General features: G+C 33.2%; 1 protein-coding gene across 4 annotated transcripts in view; it reads left to right on the top strand.

Moving 5' to 3' along the window:
• CASK (peripheral plasma membrane protein CASK) overlaps window positions 1-13529 on the top strand; it is a 683682-nt gene that overhangs the window by 16264 nt on the left and 653889 nt on the right. For all 4 annotated transcript variants that reach the window (XM_072521979.1, XM_072521980.1, XM_072521981.1 and 1 more), the window contains exons 2-3: window positions 5992-6104; window positions 13423-13528. In XM_072521979.1, coding sequence (XP_072378080.1) covers window positions 5992-6104; window positions 13423-13528 — 219 coding nt within the window. The remainder of the gene's footprint in view (window positions 1-5991; window positions 6105-13422; window position 13529) is intronic.

The raw sequence follows: 13529 nt of genomic DNA, 5'->3' as shown, positions 1-13529 counted from the left end.
CATTGTTTTTCATGTCTTTTTGATGTCGTTTTGTACCTAGTTACTCAATTTTCTTTTAGAGACAATTTTTTCAAACAAGTCTGATAACCACAAGACCCCTCTTTCCTATATCATTACTGGTCTCTTGAAAGCCTTCGAGCCCTCACCCGTGGAATCATATTCCAGGGATGAGATCATATTACAAGCTGTAAAAATCCTAGGGCAGAATAAGTAAAAATATTTCCTCAATACTATGAACGTCGTATCGTTAACATAATATAATCAGTAAAAACATTCCTCTGGATATTTTCATTATTTTACAGTCTTCTGTACACACATAAAATAATATCAACAACAAATATTAACATTTTACTTTGTTCCTCTTGCACAAACAGTACTCTATTGTAAATGTTTCTTTCTATAACGATATTTATTTGTGTAAATACCTTTTCAATGATATTTTAAGCTCTTTATCTAGTGTAAACATTATAGATAATATGTTTAATTTGATTTAGGTAATTAGAAGGTTAACAAACTGATTGTACTTACAATTTATCAGAGTTTTTTAAAAAGTAATTGCATAATTATCTTTTTATCTGTAATTAAAAAAAAAAATAGATAAAAATGTTTGGAAATTATAATTGGGTGACCGATCTGCAGAGTAAACAAACAAGAAAGTAACGTGATAGGAAAACGCGGAAAAGAATAGTTCTGAACGAACCAAGATGATCTTAACAACGAGAAAAAGAAATGGATTCTGACAGAAAACAACCCCAGAAATATGAAAATATTGAACAAAAAAAAAAGATATTGAACAAGAAAATAATGGCATAACGATGACACGAAAAGAAACGATCCTTGCTCTCCCTCCTCAGGATCCACGAAGAAAAACTAAGCCGAAAGACTAAAAAGCTCCTAAGCAACGAAGACAGCTGACGGAAAAAGACTCCAACTGTATAAAAATGACGAAATTAAATAAAGATATCCACCGAAAAATCCGAAAAGACATATGAGAAAATAATACAAGAGAAACAACAAAAATAACTCAAGAAAACACAATTTTAAAAATTTTGAGGTGGAAAACGGACATTAATTACAAAATAAGAAACAAAGATGGAAACATTACTACGAAAACAACCGAAATCTTCGAGGTTGTTCAATCCTTTTATCGCGAAATGTATGAGGGCCCCAACAAATGATAAGATCAGCCCTTGAATTACAAACCAGTCATCAGAATTAATTACAGGAATAACACAATACGAAGTCAAAACGACACTTTTAGATATGATGATGAAATAGTGATCAAGGCGATCAAACTAGGTGGAAATAAAATTATTCAGGCTTTGACCAAACTTTTCACCGAATGCATCTACCAAGGGATATCCTCTTAATGGAATAAAGCAGTCATTGTATTATTACACAAGAAAGGGGACATAACAACAGGAGACCTAAAAAACTACCGTACCAACAATTATCAAAAAAAGACTGAAGACTGTTAGACTTATATCAGCCCAGAGAACATGCTGGATTTAGATCGGGATACAGCACTAACGACCACTTACTAGTGATAAAGAATATGATAGAGAAGTCTGCAGAATACAATGAACCACTGACATTGATATTCATGGATTACGAGAAAGTATTCGATAATATTCTTCTTCTTCTGGTTCCTATCCGTTTCGGATGTTGGAAATCATATTGGCAATCATGACCTTGCTCGCTGCGGCTTGAAACAGCTTCGTTGAGGTTTTCTTAAACCATGTTCTTAAATTCCGCAGCCATGATATTATCCTTCTACCGGGTCCTCGCTTATCTTTGACTTTACCTTGCAATATAGACTGCAGCAGGGAGTAACAGTGCTGATTTCTCATAACGTGTCCCAGATATTGCAATTTTATGCGTTTGATCGTAAACACAATCTTTGGTTCCTTCTTCATTTTTTCTAGAACTTCCTTGTTCGTGATCCTTGCTGTCCATGATATTCTCAGCATTCTTCTATAAAGCCACATCTCAAATGCTTCAAGTTTTTTAATAGTGGTGTCTGTGAGCGTCCATGCCTCCGCCCCGTACAACAACACAGAGAAAACATAGCATCTCAAATGTCTCATTTTTGTATCTAGGAATATGTTGTGACTTTTGAAGATGGCGCTCATTTTGTTAAAGACCGTTCTTGCCTTTCCTATGCGGCACTTACTGTACATTGCTCCACTGTTCGTTTATAATAGTTCCCAGGTAGCAATACTGTTTTAGTCGCTTTATCTGCGTCCCATTAATGTATAGATGAGCCCCATTTATATTCTCCTTGCTGATAATCAGTTGTTTCGTTTTGTGAGTATTAATGTTTAGTCCGTACTGTTCGATAATATAAGCCAGCAGAATATGTTAAAAGCATTGACAGAATACCACATAGACCAACTAATAAATTCATATAGTAGAGTACACAGTCATATAGTACGAAGCATACATACATGTCGTTTTTCTATAAGAGCAAAATCCCTGTCAGAGGGAAGGTGAGGCTGACTAAAAAATGGTGTGTAATAGACTAAAATTGTTCCTTCACTAGCTGGAATCATAAAGAGATTAACAGCCAGTTTTTGTCTTGCCCGGGACAATTATCAGTGAAAAAAACGAGATGTTCTACTTCACCTAACTTTGAGCTCAGGAATTTTATAAGTATTGATGCAATTTCATCACTTCCTCTTTTTGCAATGTTTTCCGTCCAGACAAAAATATGACCAGCGTCTTCCGTACAATCATGGATTCCTAGATTTTACATCCATATTTTCCTTCTATATTTTTAAGTCTTGTTGTTAATTCGTTATAATCTTTTTTTTCTTCTGATTTTGTTGACTCTATTTGTCTTGCAAGTGTCTGATTTTGGCCACTTGAATCCAATATTATACTTAGTACAGAATATCTTACGGTAAGTATGCTCCTTAACTGATTCAATTCCCGCTTCTTTACACTAAGGGACAAATCGATCCGAATAGAGACTGGCTATACTCATGTTATGGTCCAGGAAAACTTTATTCATGTTCTCTTGCCGACTGTAGTGATTTTGATACTTTTTAAAACGAATGCATGTGGTTTTTATCACTTAAGGCTCTTTTAAGCAAGAAACAAGCTGCTATCGCGTTAGTGATATTAAACATTTTAAAGGCGAAAAATGAAGATAAAAAAATAAACAAAAGGGAAGCATTGGGGTGAACCAACATTTATAAGTACGTCACATATTTGACATTGAAGAATCTTTGCTTACAACATAATTAACGCAAGATAGAAAGGATTTTAAAAATTTTGTGTGTATGGATCATTATTAATCTTTTTAGACTTGTTCTGTAAAATATTCATTATATCTGCAATAGCTTCATATGCATTATTCCTTTTGTTAATATCACGATACTTTCTGAGTGTACCATTCCAGAAATATTCGAATATTCGGTAAAGATCAATAAACTGCTCCATCTGTTCTCCAGAAAATCTGAGTTCCGCCATTTCTATTTGTAATTTACACGTGCTATCGTATTGCCACTCATTTAGCGTTCAACTTCGATCCGTACTCGTATTCAACTAGCAAAAGGTTCCGAGAAGGCGTTTATATTTCCGAGATGCACTCCGAGTAGAGTAATTCGGATTTGAGTACTCGTAAATGTAAAGCCGGCTTTAGTATTTCCGAATCAGATATTTTGTTCGCACGGTTTGTATGCATTCCTTTGCTGTCCCTTTCTGGCACTAGATTTCCTTCTAGATTTTTTTATCCCACTAGATTATCTTCTTGCGAACAATGTTATTTACTCTGCTCTTAGAAGCTTGAAATCTATGGATATTTAAAAATTCTGTTTTACAGATACGTGTAGTTTCACCATTAACATTAATAGAAGTACACTGCATTGATCTTTTTAGGCAATTCTTGATGTTTTTGCTTTTTTCGGTAGGACCTTTTCTTCTTAACAATATGTATACATCCGAATAAGTAGCTATTTTGTAACTCCCATGAACCAAGGTTTCAAAACTCGTAGAAAATATTGCTCTCGTGGCCCTGAAGCTTTTCCATATACTTGTTAGTGCAACTGCAAGGCGGTCCCAATCCTCAACCAGGCAGTTTTTTTCGTTCTATCGCTTACATATGGTTGCCCTAAATTTTGTCGAATTTTTCTTTTTGATCTTGAATAACAGTGTTCATGTCTTTGTCTCCATCGACTTGTTGGAGTTTTGTCGTGTGTGTTTGGTTTTGTCCTTTTTCTTGACGGACCTTGTTTATTATCCTACAACAAAATGTAATAATATAACAAGCCATGTCACAAGCCACAACAATCATACTTTAATCTTGAATGGTAATAATGCGACAAGCCACATTTAACAAAAAAATTACACACCGCTGTATTTTCATCACTTGAGTCATTTCTAGATTGTACATAGTCAGGATTACGGTCACTGTCATCAAACGTCGACCCAATTTCAGTATTTTCTTGCTAGAATCGTCAAAACTCACAGAAATATCCGAATCGCTTCCGCCCATATTCGCCATTTTGAAGTGGCTTGTCATTATGTCGAGTAGATACTACTGATAGTAATAAGCTTAAAAAATAAAGATAATAAAAAATCTCAAGCATTTCAAATGATCGCTCACTAAAAACATTAACCGAACAGCACAAGGTAAAATAAAATTAGGAAAATACTCACCTCAATAAATTGGGAAAAACTTCTTGTTGTTCTATACTTTAATTGATTTCAAACTTTTGAAGTTTTATTTTATTTGGAAGAGAACTAGTTTCACGAAGGCACTTGTTTTTAAGCGGTAAACTTATAGGAGAAAAACTCGTACTGAAGAATAGATAATAGATCTGATGATCGCTAATTATAATAAATAGTTCGAGGTTTTAGAAAACTAGTATTAAAAGTACGTATAAGAAATAGGACAGCAGCTAGAACAATTGAAGTGCTGAACTGAATATTTGAATAGTGAATGGGAGCTTAATTTGAAAGGAAAGGCTACAGAATGAAATGTAAACTAAAGCGAAAAGTTTTTTAACGAAAATTAACTAAAATGTCAAAGAAACAAAATAAGGAGAAAAGGTCTATATGAAAAGTGAAATACAAAGAAAAACAATAGGAGGTATTATAAAAAGGAGATGGAACGTTGTAACGTTACATCTGGTGTGTTCCATTATATAGAAAAGTTAGTTCATCCTACTGCAAATTAACTTCTCCTATTCGGTTTTTTAACTCATCCAAATTTTGGGCTGTAGCCTCAGTATGATCGTAGATGATGCTTTTTAAATGTCAAAATAAAAAGAAGTCCATGGGTGTAAGATCTGGAGATCGCACAGGCCACTTAATATTGCCTGTTCCACTAATAACTCGATTCGGGAAAGTATTGTTTAAGTATTCCCTAATTATTCGACCGTTGTGAACTGAACAGCCGTCTTGATGGAACCAAACATTCTCCAGGTTGAGAATAGCATGAAGAACATGATTCTGTTACAAATCGAGGTATATTCTACTATTCAACTTGCCCTCAATAAAAGATGGACCTATTATATGGTCTCCTAAAATGCCAACCCAGACGTTAATCTTTTGAGGGTGTTGCGTTCGGTAAACAACACTTCTTGGCTGGTTTTCCCACGCCTAATACCTCGTAATGGAAGGATTGCATCCCCCTTCTAACGAAACAGAAGATTTATCAGTAAATAAAATGTTTTTAATAAAATTGGGTTTATTAGCCTTAGTTATTAGAGTATCACAAAACTCTATTCTTCGAATTTTTGGAAAACATATAGGAAAAACCAATATTCGTTTTAAAAAATGTCTTGTTAAAAAGTAAAATCCTTCATTCAATATATTGTAGTATCTATCTACCATATTGTGTAATAGATTTATCGATTGTTAAGGTTACAATTACAACTCCATTAAACCCCTTAAAAGACCAACCGGAATCCCAAATTTCTAAGCTAAGTGTACCGAAGCCACTAATTAGTGTTCCTGAGTCATTAACCGTTATTTTGTTTGCAGGGGACCATTCAGCATCGTACGGAGATGTATCCATCGACAGACTGGCCAGCAATTTGCTGCTAAAATAGTAGATGTAGCTAAATTCACTTCGAGTCCAGGTCTCAGCACAGATGGTAAGCTTTTATAGATGTTTAAATATTCAGGAAGGTTGTGTGTAAATATTTGTCCCTATTTACCGAAATATATTTGCCGTGCATGTTTTAAAGAAGAAATATTGCTTGAAATTTTGAATTAATTACAATATATATTTTAAGAAACTTTATTCATTACATTTTGCGGTTTTCATTCATACTTACTATAATCAAACTTATTTTCTATTAGTTGATTGCTAATATCACATTTTATTTTATAGCTTGAGATTCTTCCTTCTTTTACGTAGCTTCTTAACATAATTCCTTCATTTATTATACTTTTCCAGGGAATTATATATTTTTCTTGTTTTCTTGTTTCTCTATTTCCATCTTGGTAACTTAATTTCCTCACTAACTCAATATTTTTTATACAATTTATTTCTTTCTCACGGTTTCAATATTATTTGTCATATAATTTAGTAACAGTTTCTATTAACCTTGTGAGTTTTTACTAAATTTTTTTATCAGAAGAAGAATTTTTGTTTAAAAATTATTTTGTGGTCCTTAATTAGTTCTTTACCTTACAAATTGTATTATTTTTTCACCTTAGCCAACACACATTCAAGTTTAAAGCAAAAATACAAAATGAAATTCTTTCAATTCAGACTTCGAGCTCACCATCTTTACTAAAGAAATAAAAATACCTTTGTGTCGCAATGGATACGTTACCTATGCATTAGAGCTCAATTTCTAGGTGCAATTTATACTAACAGTTTCATTAAATTTTAAGTTTTGGTACTTTATTTATACGGGAATTATATTATTATATTATATTTATTTTCTAAGGAATAATGTGAATATGTGAATAGAATGATTTTGTCGTCAAATACATATTTTTGTGCTTTTCTAAACAGCTATATGTATGTAACGTCTAAGAAAAGCACATATAATATCGAAAATTGGAATCTCTAAAATAAAAACTGTAATTTTTAACAAAAGCTCGTTCGGAGGATATCTCTCTGGACAATAGCAAATTGGGAATTGAAGTTTCAATCAATTCCGGACGTTTGAAACTGTAGATTACAGTAGAATTGTCTAAGGAAGAACAAAGTTTTAATCGGGATGCAGAATTTTCTCTGTGCAACTGGAGTTTGTTTCTCAAACTAAATTAAATTTGGTTAAATCTTTTAAATAAGATTAAATAAAAAATTCAAGAAGATACGTATAATATGGGCCAAGAGATATGTGGAATACAGCGAAATAAAATGATCGATGTCTTAACTAAAAAAGTCATACATAAAACCAAAGAAACAAAATATAAATGTACCTATGACAAACGACATTAACAGAGTTAGTAGTCACCTTTGGAAAGTAAGATGAGAAGTAGAAAATATAATCAATAAAAAGGGCATATATTACAAAGAAATTTAAGTCATAATTCCAAAAATCATCGTTTATAAAAAGAATTCTTTCTAAAAATACAGTAAAACAAATCTGTCGATTGGTTCGTAAAGTCTGTAGTCATACAAACCTCTCATACTACTACTAAAGACATATTTATTGTCAAAATTGGCTAATATTGCCAATATAACATCACTTAATAAATTAGTCAAGTAAAAATGTATATACTTCCCAAAAATACTTGGATAACTGTCAAGAAGTGGAACACAAAACATAACAATGCCAACTGAAAAGTTGTACTAAAGTTTCTTTCGCCGAAATGGGATATTTATATGCAAAATATATGTTTTCTCCAGAGCGTTCCGTTCCATTCGATGTTGGTATTTTTCTTGAAAGCTATATTTACGGTCGAAGAAAAATTGAAAATTCGTAATGTATTCTTCGAGGAAGTTGTGAAAAAGGATCGTATTGAAAGTTGTTCTAAGTTTTTTCAATTAACAATGGACAAGAAGTATGTTGTTTGGCTTTAAATAAGTGTTATTCGGATTGGAAAATATTGGTGCAATGGCAATTCTTTGTTTTTCAGTATGTAACGAAGTACATTACATTAATCAACAAATATGAATTGTAAAAAACTTTGGAAGTATCAATTTCTGTTTTTTGTCACAACTGAGTCTCCTATAGTTAGGTCTATACTCCAGAAAAGTTAGGTTTCTTAGTTCATATATATATATATATATATATATATATATATATATATATATATATATATATATACCTGTAGGAACAAAACTTACTGCAAAAATTATTATTTTTTCGAATTTATATTCACAGTTAAAAAAGTAAGAGTTATATATCCAGTGATCAGTGCGTTAAGGCCTGGCAAAATATCGCAAAAGATGGAAGACAAGATATATATAGAATAACCAAAAAGTTTCTTTTGAATGAGATATTTGAAATTAGAAGTAACACTAATTTTTCTCTTTTCTTTTCACCCCTGTAACTTATTAAAATAAACACTATAGAAATTTTCAGGGACTTTTGGATCTCGGTAATAACGTAATCTTTCATTCCGCGTTTAAATTTTTTAAATATACTTATTACTTTTCTCAAGATTCGAAAAAAATGCATATATTTAAAACACATTGAGCATTTTGACAAGCGACATTTTGCGTCTATACCCTTAAAGATCTACATTGACTTTTTTAATTTGATGACCTCGTATCTAAGGTTTTTCTATAGTTTTTGCCCCTTCTTGTTTACTCAGAGTAAAGTCTTCATGAGTAAAGGATTTTATATACAGAAACAATTGTATAGAATTTTCAAATGCAAACTTTTCTTGAAATTTTTCATCTACATCTTGGATCACAGCACTATTACCCCCTTTGTAATATTACTAAATATATTTACCTAAGTATTTTCATTTCTGAAACGCTTATATGTTGTTATTCTTTCTTTTAACCTATCTGGTTATTATAGGTGGTTCTATGACAATTTTTTTCACTGTGAAGAACTTGTTTATTGTTTGTGTATTGTATTAGTAACACCACATGTAATTTAATCACAATAAAACAGAAAAAGCAAAAAATACTAGAACTGAAACAACACGTCGTGAAACAACATTTACATTGCGTTTAAAGCAAACCTTTACTAATACATAAAAATGAAAATTTAGTAAAAACAATGTCCGTTTATTACCCACCACAAATTAATCATACACCCCATCAAATAATAACTCACCGTAATGATTGTCCTCAGCGTCGGCATTTTTCAACATTAAAAACCTCATCCCTCATATCATTTCAAATCTCGTTTTCCAACACTGCGGTAAACAGCGATAATAAGAGAAAACAGAAAATTTTAGACCGCCATCATCGCGTCCCACCCCGAACGAGGGTGGGTAATGATGTGAATAATCCACAACTACCAGCACAAGCGACGACCTTGTTATTTTATATTTATTAGATTTCAACGGGTAATTACACCTGTTACCCACTTGACTATATGCGATTTCTTTTTCCAATTTGGGGCTCACGTAGGTTGTAGATAAGCGGTGAATTTGAAGGGTTTATTCTGTTAGAACAATTTTTCAAAAAGGTTTTTATTTTAAGGTAAACGATAGAACCAATACAACAGGTCGAATGGGTAAAATATGACTCAGAGTATTACAAGAAAAATATGTTTATGTACTCCCCCAAACTTACGAAATAAAACACAAACACAAAATGCATGTATATCTGAAAATAACAGAGCAACTTACTCTGGAGTTATACCTAAAATAAATATTTAATAAATGCTTATTTGATGACAAAATACCGAAGGAATGAAAAACGAGCTACTTAAGCTCATCATCATAAGTGGCTCGACAATCCGTTGTGGATCTTGGGCTGCTCACAAAGAAGTCGCCACTGCTGTCGATTCCTGGCAACTTCTCTCCATCTTCTGACCCTTAGAATCTGTAGTCAATCCATCTCCTTCGTGGTCATCCTGTGCTTGGTTTTGAAAATGTAAATCTCTTCGTGTATTCGTAGCCCATTTTCATTTACAACCCCAAAAATCTTTCTAAAAATTTTTCTCTCAAAAATTTTTATTTCGTCGCTTGTTGTGTTGGTTGTGTTTACTAGCGATCCAAGACACGTGAATTCTTTGACTTGCTCAAAGGTATGGTTGTTAATCTAAATTCTCTGTTGGATATTTCGGGGTTTTTAGAAACCAACATATAATTGGTTTTTTCCTCGGTTACCACAAGTCCTAATTCACTTGCCGCGTCCGCAAGCCTTGTAAAACACTGCACCATCTCTCTCATACTTCTCCCCACTATTACTATATCGTCAGCGAATGCAAGAATTTGCGTCGATCCATTAAAAATAGTTCCATTCATTCTAACATTTACTTGTCTGTTTGCCTTTTCCAAGGCAATATTAAATAGGACACACGCCAGCGCGTCCCTCTGTCTTAGACCATTATTAATATCAAAGAACTTAGTGTTTTCTCCTTCAATTCTAACGCATGAGCTTACGTTTTACATTGTTAGTTGAGTCAACTTAACTAACTTAGGTGGGATCCCAAAGTCTACCATTGCATTATATAGTGCAGTTCTTTTCACACTGTCATAGGCTCCTTTAAAGTCGACGAAGAGATGGTGTGTATCTTTGTTATATTCTAGTGACTTTTGCCTATGTGCTTGAATTTGATGTGTAGTGAACTGAGTTTATTTGTCTAATTTATTAACTTTATTTATTATAAAATATTCTAACACTTAGTTTATTTAAGTCTTTATTTGTAATTTAATTACTAATTTATTTCACAATAATTATATAATTTATTTACAACATTTATTACAATTTATTTATCCCGCGCGTTACATTTCAAAACTCGACTCGATTATATTTTCAGACTAACTCACACAATGAAAATTTCGCTATTTATATCAAACAGCCGTTAGTTCTGGAATCCCTTCGAAGCGGACGGAAGTTGACCTGTGCTGACCCCTGAACTCTCTCGAACGGCAAAGAAGACCGGTTTTATCATAGGGGAAACTACTAGAGAATTCTTATTAGAATAATAACATGTTTACAGGTTAAATGATTCATATTTGTTGGGTTTTAGGGGGAGCCTGAGAGAAGGAGTGGCAATCTTTTTTGCATCTTTGGGCTCCCAAAATTGATATTTTCAGCAAAATTCAGCTTGTTCGTATAATTCTTAGAGATTCAGTGGCATTTTCGTCTCTGACGACTAGATTATAGTTACTTTTCCATTGATGTCATTTTGGTCTCTAATTTCTCCAAGTTTGTGGTTAGTCTCTTCTGATATATTCATTTTACTTATCCTTAATATTAGTCATGTTTTCTTTACTGTAGTTTAGGAATATATTTAGATTTCCTCCATTGTGTGTATGTTTCAATTGTTGATACTACTACAAAATTGTCTGACCCAATGTTTTCGCCTCTAAATACTCTTCTGCTTCTTACCTATCCTGCAATTTATTTTTTAGATTAGATAATCATTATGTTTTATACAAATCTATTTTTTAATATTATTAAGGGGTCGGTTGAAACGTTTTATGTAGAATATTTTTGAAACCAATAAAGTTCTGGTCAATATAAAGTGTTTCGTAGGAATCTTAAATACACCCAAAATATTGACGGATGCGCCGGTATCAAATCACACATTCGATTACGTCATGATGAGCCGGTATCATGCAATCAAAGAAGATTATACGTTACCGTAAAAATGAATAATAGCTTAGTAGAAGTGTCAGTGTAAAGTTTCACGTCACAAAGTAATCAAAGTTGCATTAAAAAATTGAAAATCAGGATCTCGAGACATCATGAAGTGGTTGAAAGTTAGATACGTTTCGAAGATACGCATACGAGTAATACCCTCGGTGAACAATGTTCTTCGTATGCGACCATAAAAAATGGGATTTCAAACTTCAAAAGAGGTAATTTTTGAGACACTTTGGTGCTCCAGATTACGAAATTTCATGTTCAAAAATATAGTGGAAAAGTTCTTGCTGTAGTATTTTGGAAATGCCGATCATGATTGACAACGCTGAAAGATATCCAAGATCTTTTGTGTTGCAAGAAAGGGACCTTACATATAAATCATATATTTCCATGCAAACAATTATTGACATAGGGTTCTAATACCCCTCTTATTGATCAGATCTGTCTCCGTCAGACTATCATGGCTTTCCTCAACTCAAAAAAAGTTTTCTTCTTGATATGCGCATCCGTGATGAATGTTGTGCAGATGTTGTGTTGAACCAGGTTCTAAGATTCTTTAACCAGGATGTTCTTCTTCTTCCTGGACAATTGCGGAATATTTATCTTTGCAGGATGGCTTGTAGGAGGTCATATCTGGATTTATTTCGCATAAATTGTCCGCAGAAGCTCGTAGGTTTCGAGATTTGATGGTATTCAGTCAAGGACGTCCTTATTTGTGACTTGGTCAGTTTACGGGATCTTAAGTATCCTTCGATATAGCTTCGTCTCAAATGCATCCAATCTTCTACATGTATCTGGATTTAAGGTCCAAGATTCATCACTTTAAAAAAGACCAGAGAAGATGTACCATTGCAACATTCTTTCTTTTATAGCAAGAGGGAGGTCGTGGCTCTTGAAGAATTCCCTCATACATCTTGGTCCACTGGGCAACATCTTCAGTGTTGTTCCACTCTTCTTGCCATCTTTCCATTGATCTTTCCCTTTCTTATTTTTTTATGACTGTTGTCAAATGATCTCTTCTCTCATAGATATGTCTACTTTATACCGCTAACACATGCAGAAGGACACAACCCGCGATAGTCCATAAAGTCGCCGCAGATACAGTACTGTAGGCGCATTTTTTAGACAAATGGATAGAACATAAAATTAAATGAGAATTAGGTGATTAAATGAGAATTAAGTTTTTTATCCCATGCACAAAGGCATGTGTCACTTCTTTATTGCTGTGTAATTATTTGGCTGGCAATGTTGCCAAATCTTATAACTTAAGCGTTCTTTCTAAAAATATTAAAGCACACAATAATAATTATTAATTATTGTGTATTTATACAAGTTACAGTTACATTTTCCTAATATTCTTTATATACCTTTTACTTTATACGTCCTGGGGTAAGGGGAGTTTACCCCCAAACCCCCACCGGCGACACCTTTTTTTGGTTGAAACCACCAGGTTTTCATTCTTTAGCTGTCTTATTGCAGAGTATACACTGCTGCAATATTTTTGGTCTATCATCTTCCTCCTCTTCTAGGCCAAATGTGTTATGGAGGCCAGGTTTGCAGAAAAATAAATTTTTTTGGAAGGTTTACAGGCGTTACAGATTTGTTATAATAAATGTATCTGATTAAGGGGACAGTATGTTGGATACTACAACATAGAATGTGCCAAAATTGATAATAAAACTGTTAGCGTCAGTATCACAGTTTTTAATTTGTTTTGTTTTTCTTTTCAGATTTGAAAAGGGAAGCTACGATATGTCATATGCTCAAACATCCACACATAGTAGAATTACTGGAGACCTATTCATCGGAAGGAATGCTATATATGGTGTTCGAATTG

The sequence above is a fragment of the Diabrotica undecimpunctata genome, chromosome 2, assembly GCF_040954645.1.
Source record: "Diabrotica undecimpunctata isolate CICGRU chromosome 2, icDiaUnde3, whole genome shotgun sequence".
In the NCBI taxonomy this organism is placed as follows: domain Eukaryota; kingdom Metazoa; phylum Arthropoda; class Insecta; order Coleoptera; family Chrysomelidae; genus Diabrotica; species Diabrotica undecimpunctata.
The sequence above is the reverse complement of the archived record's forward strand: the minus strand, read 5'-3'. Positions and strand labels throughout refer to the sequence as shown.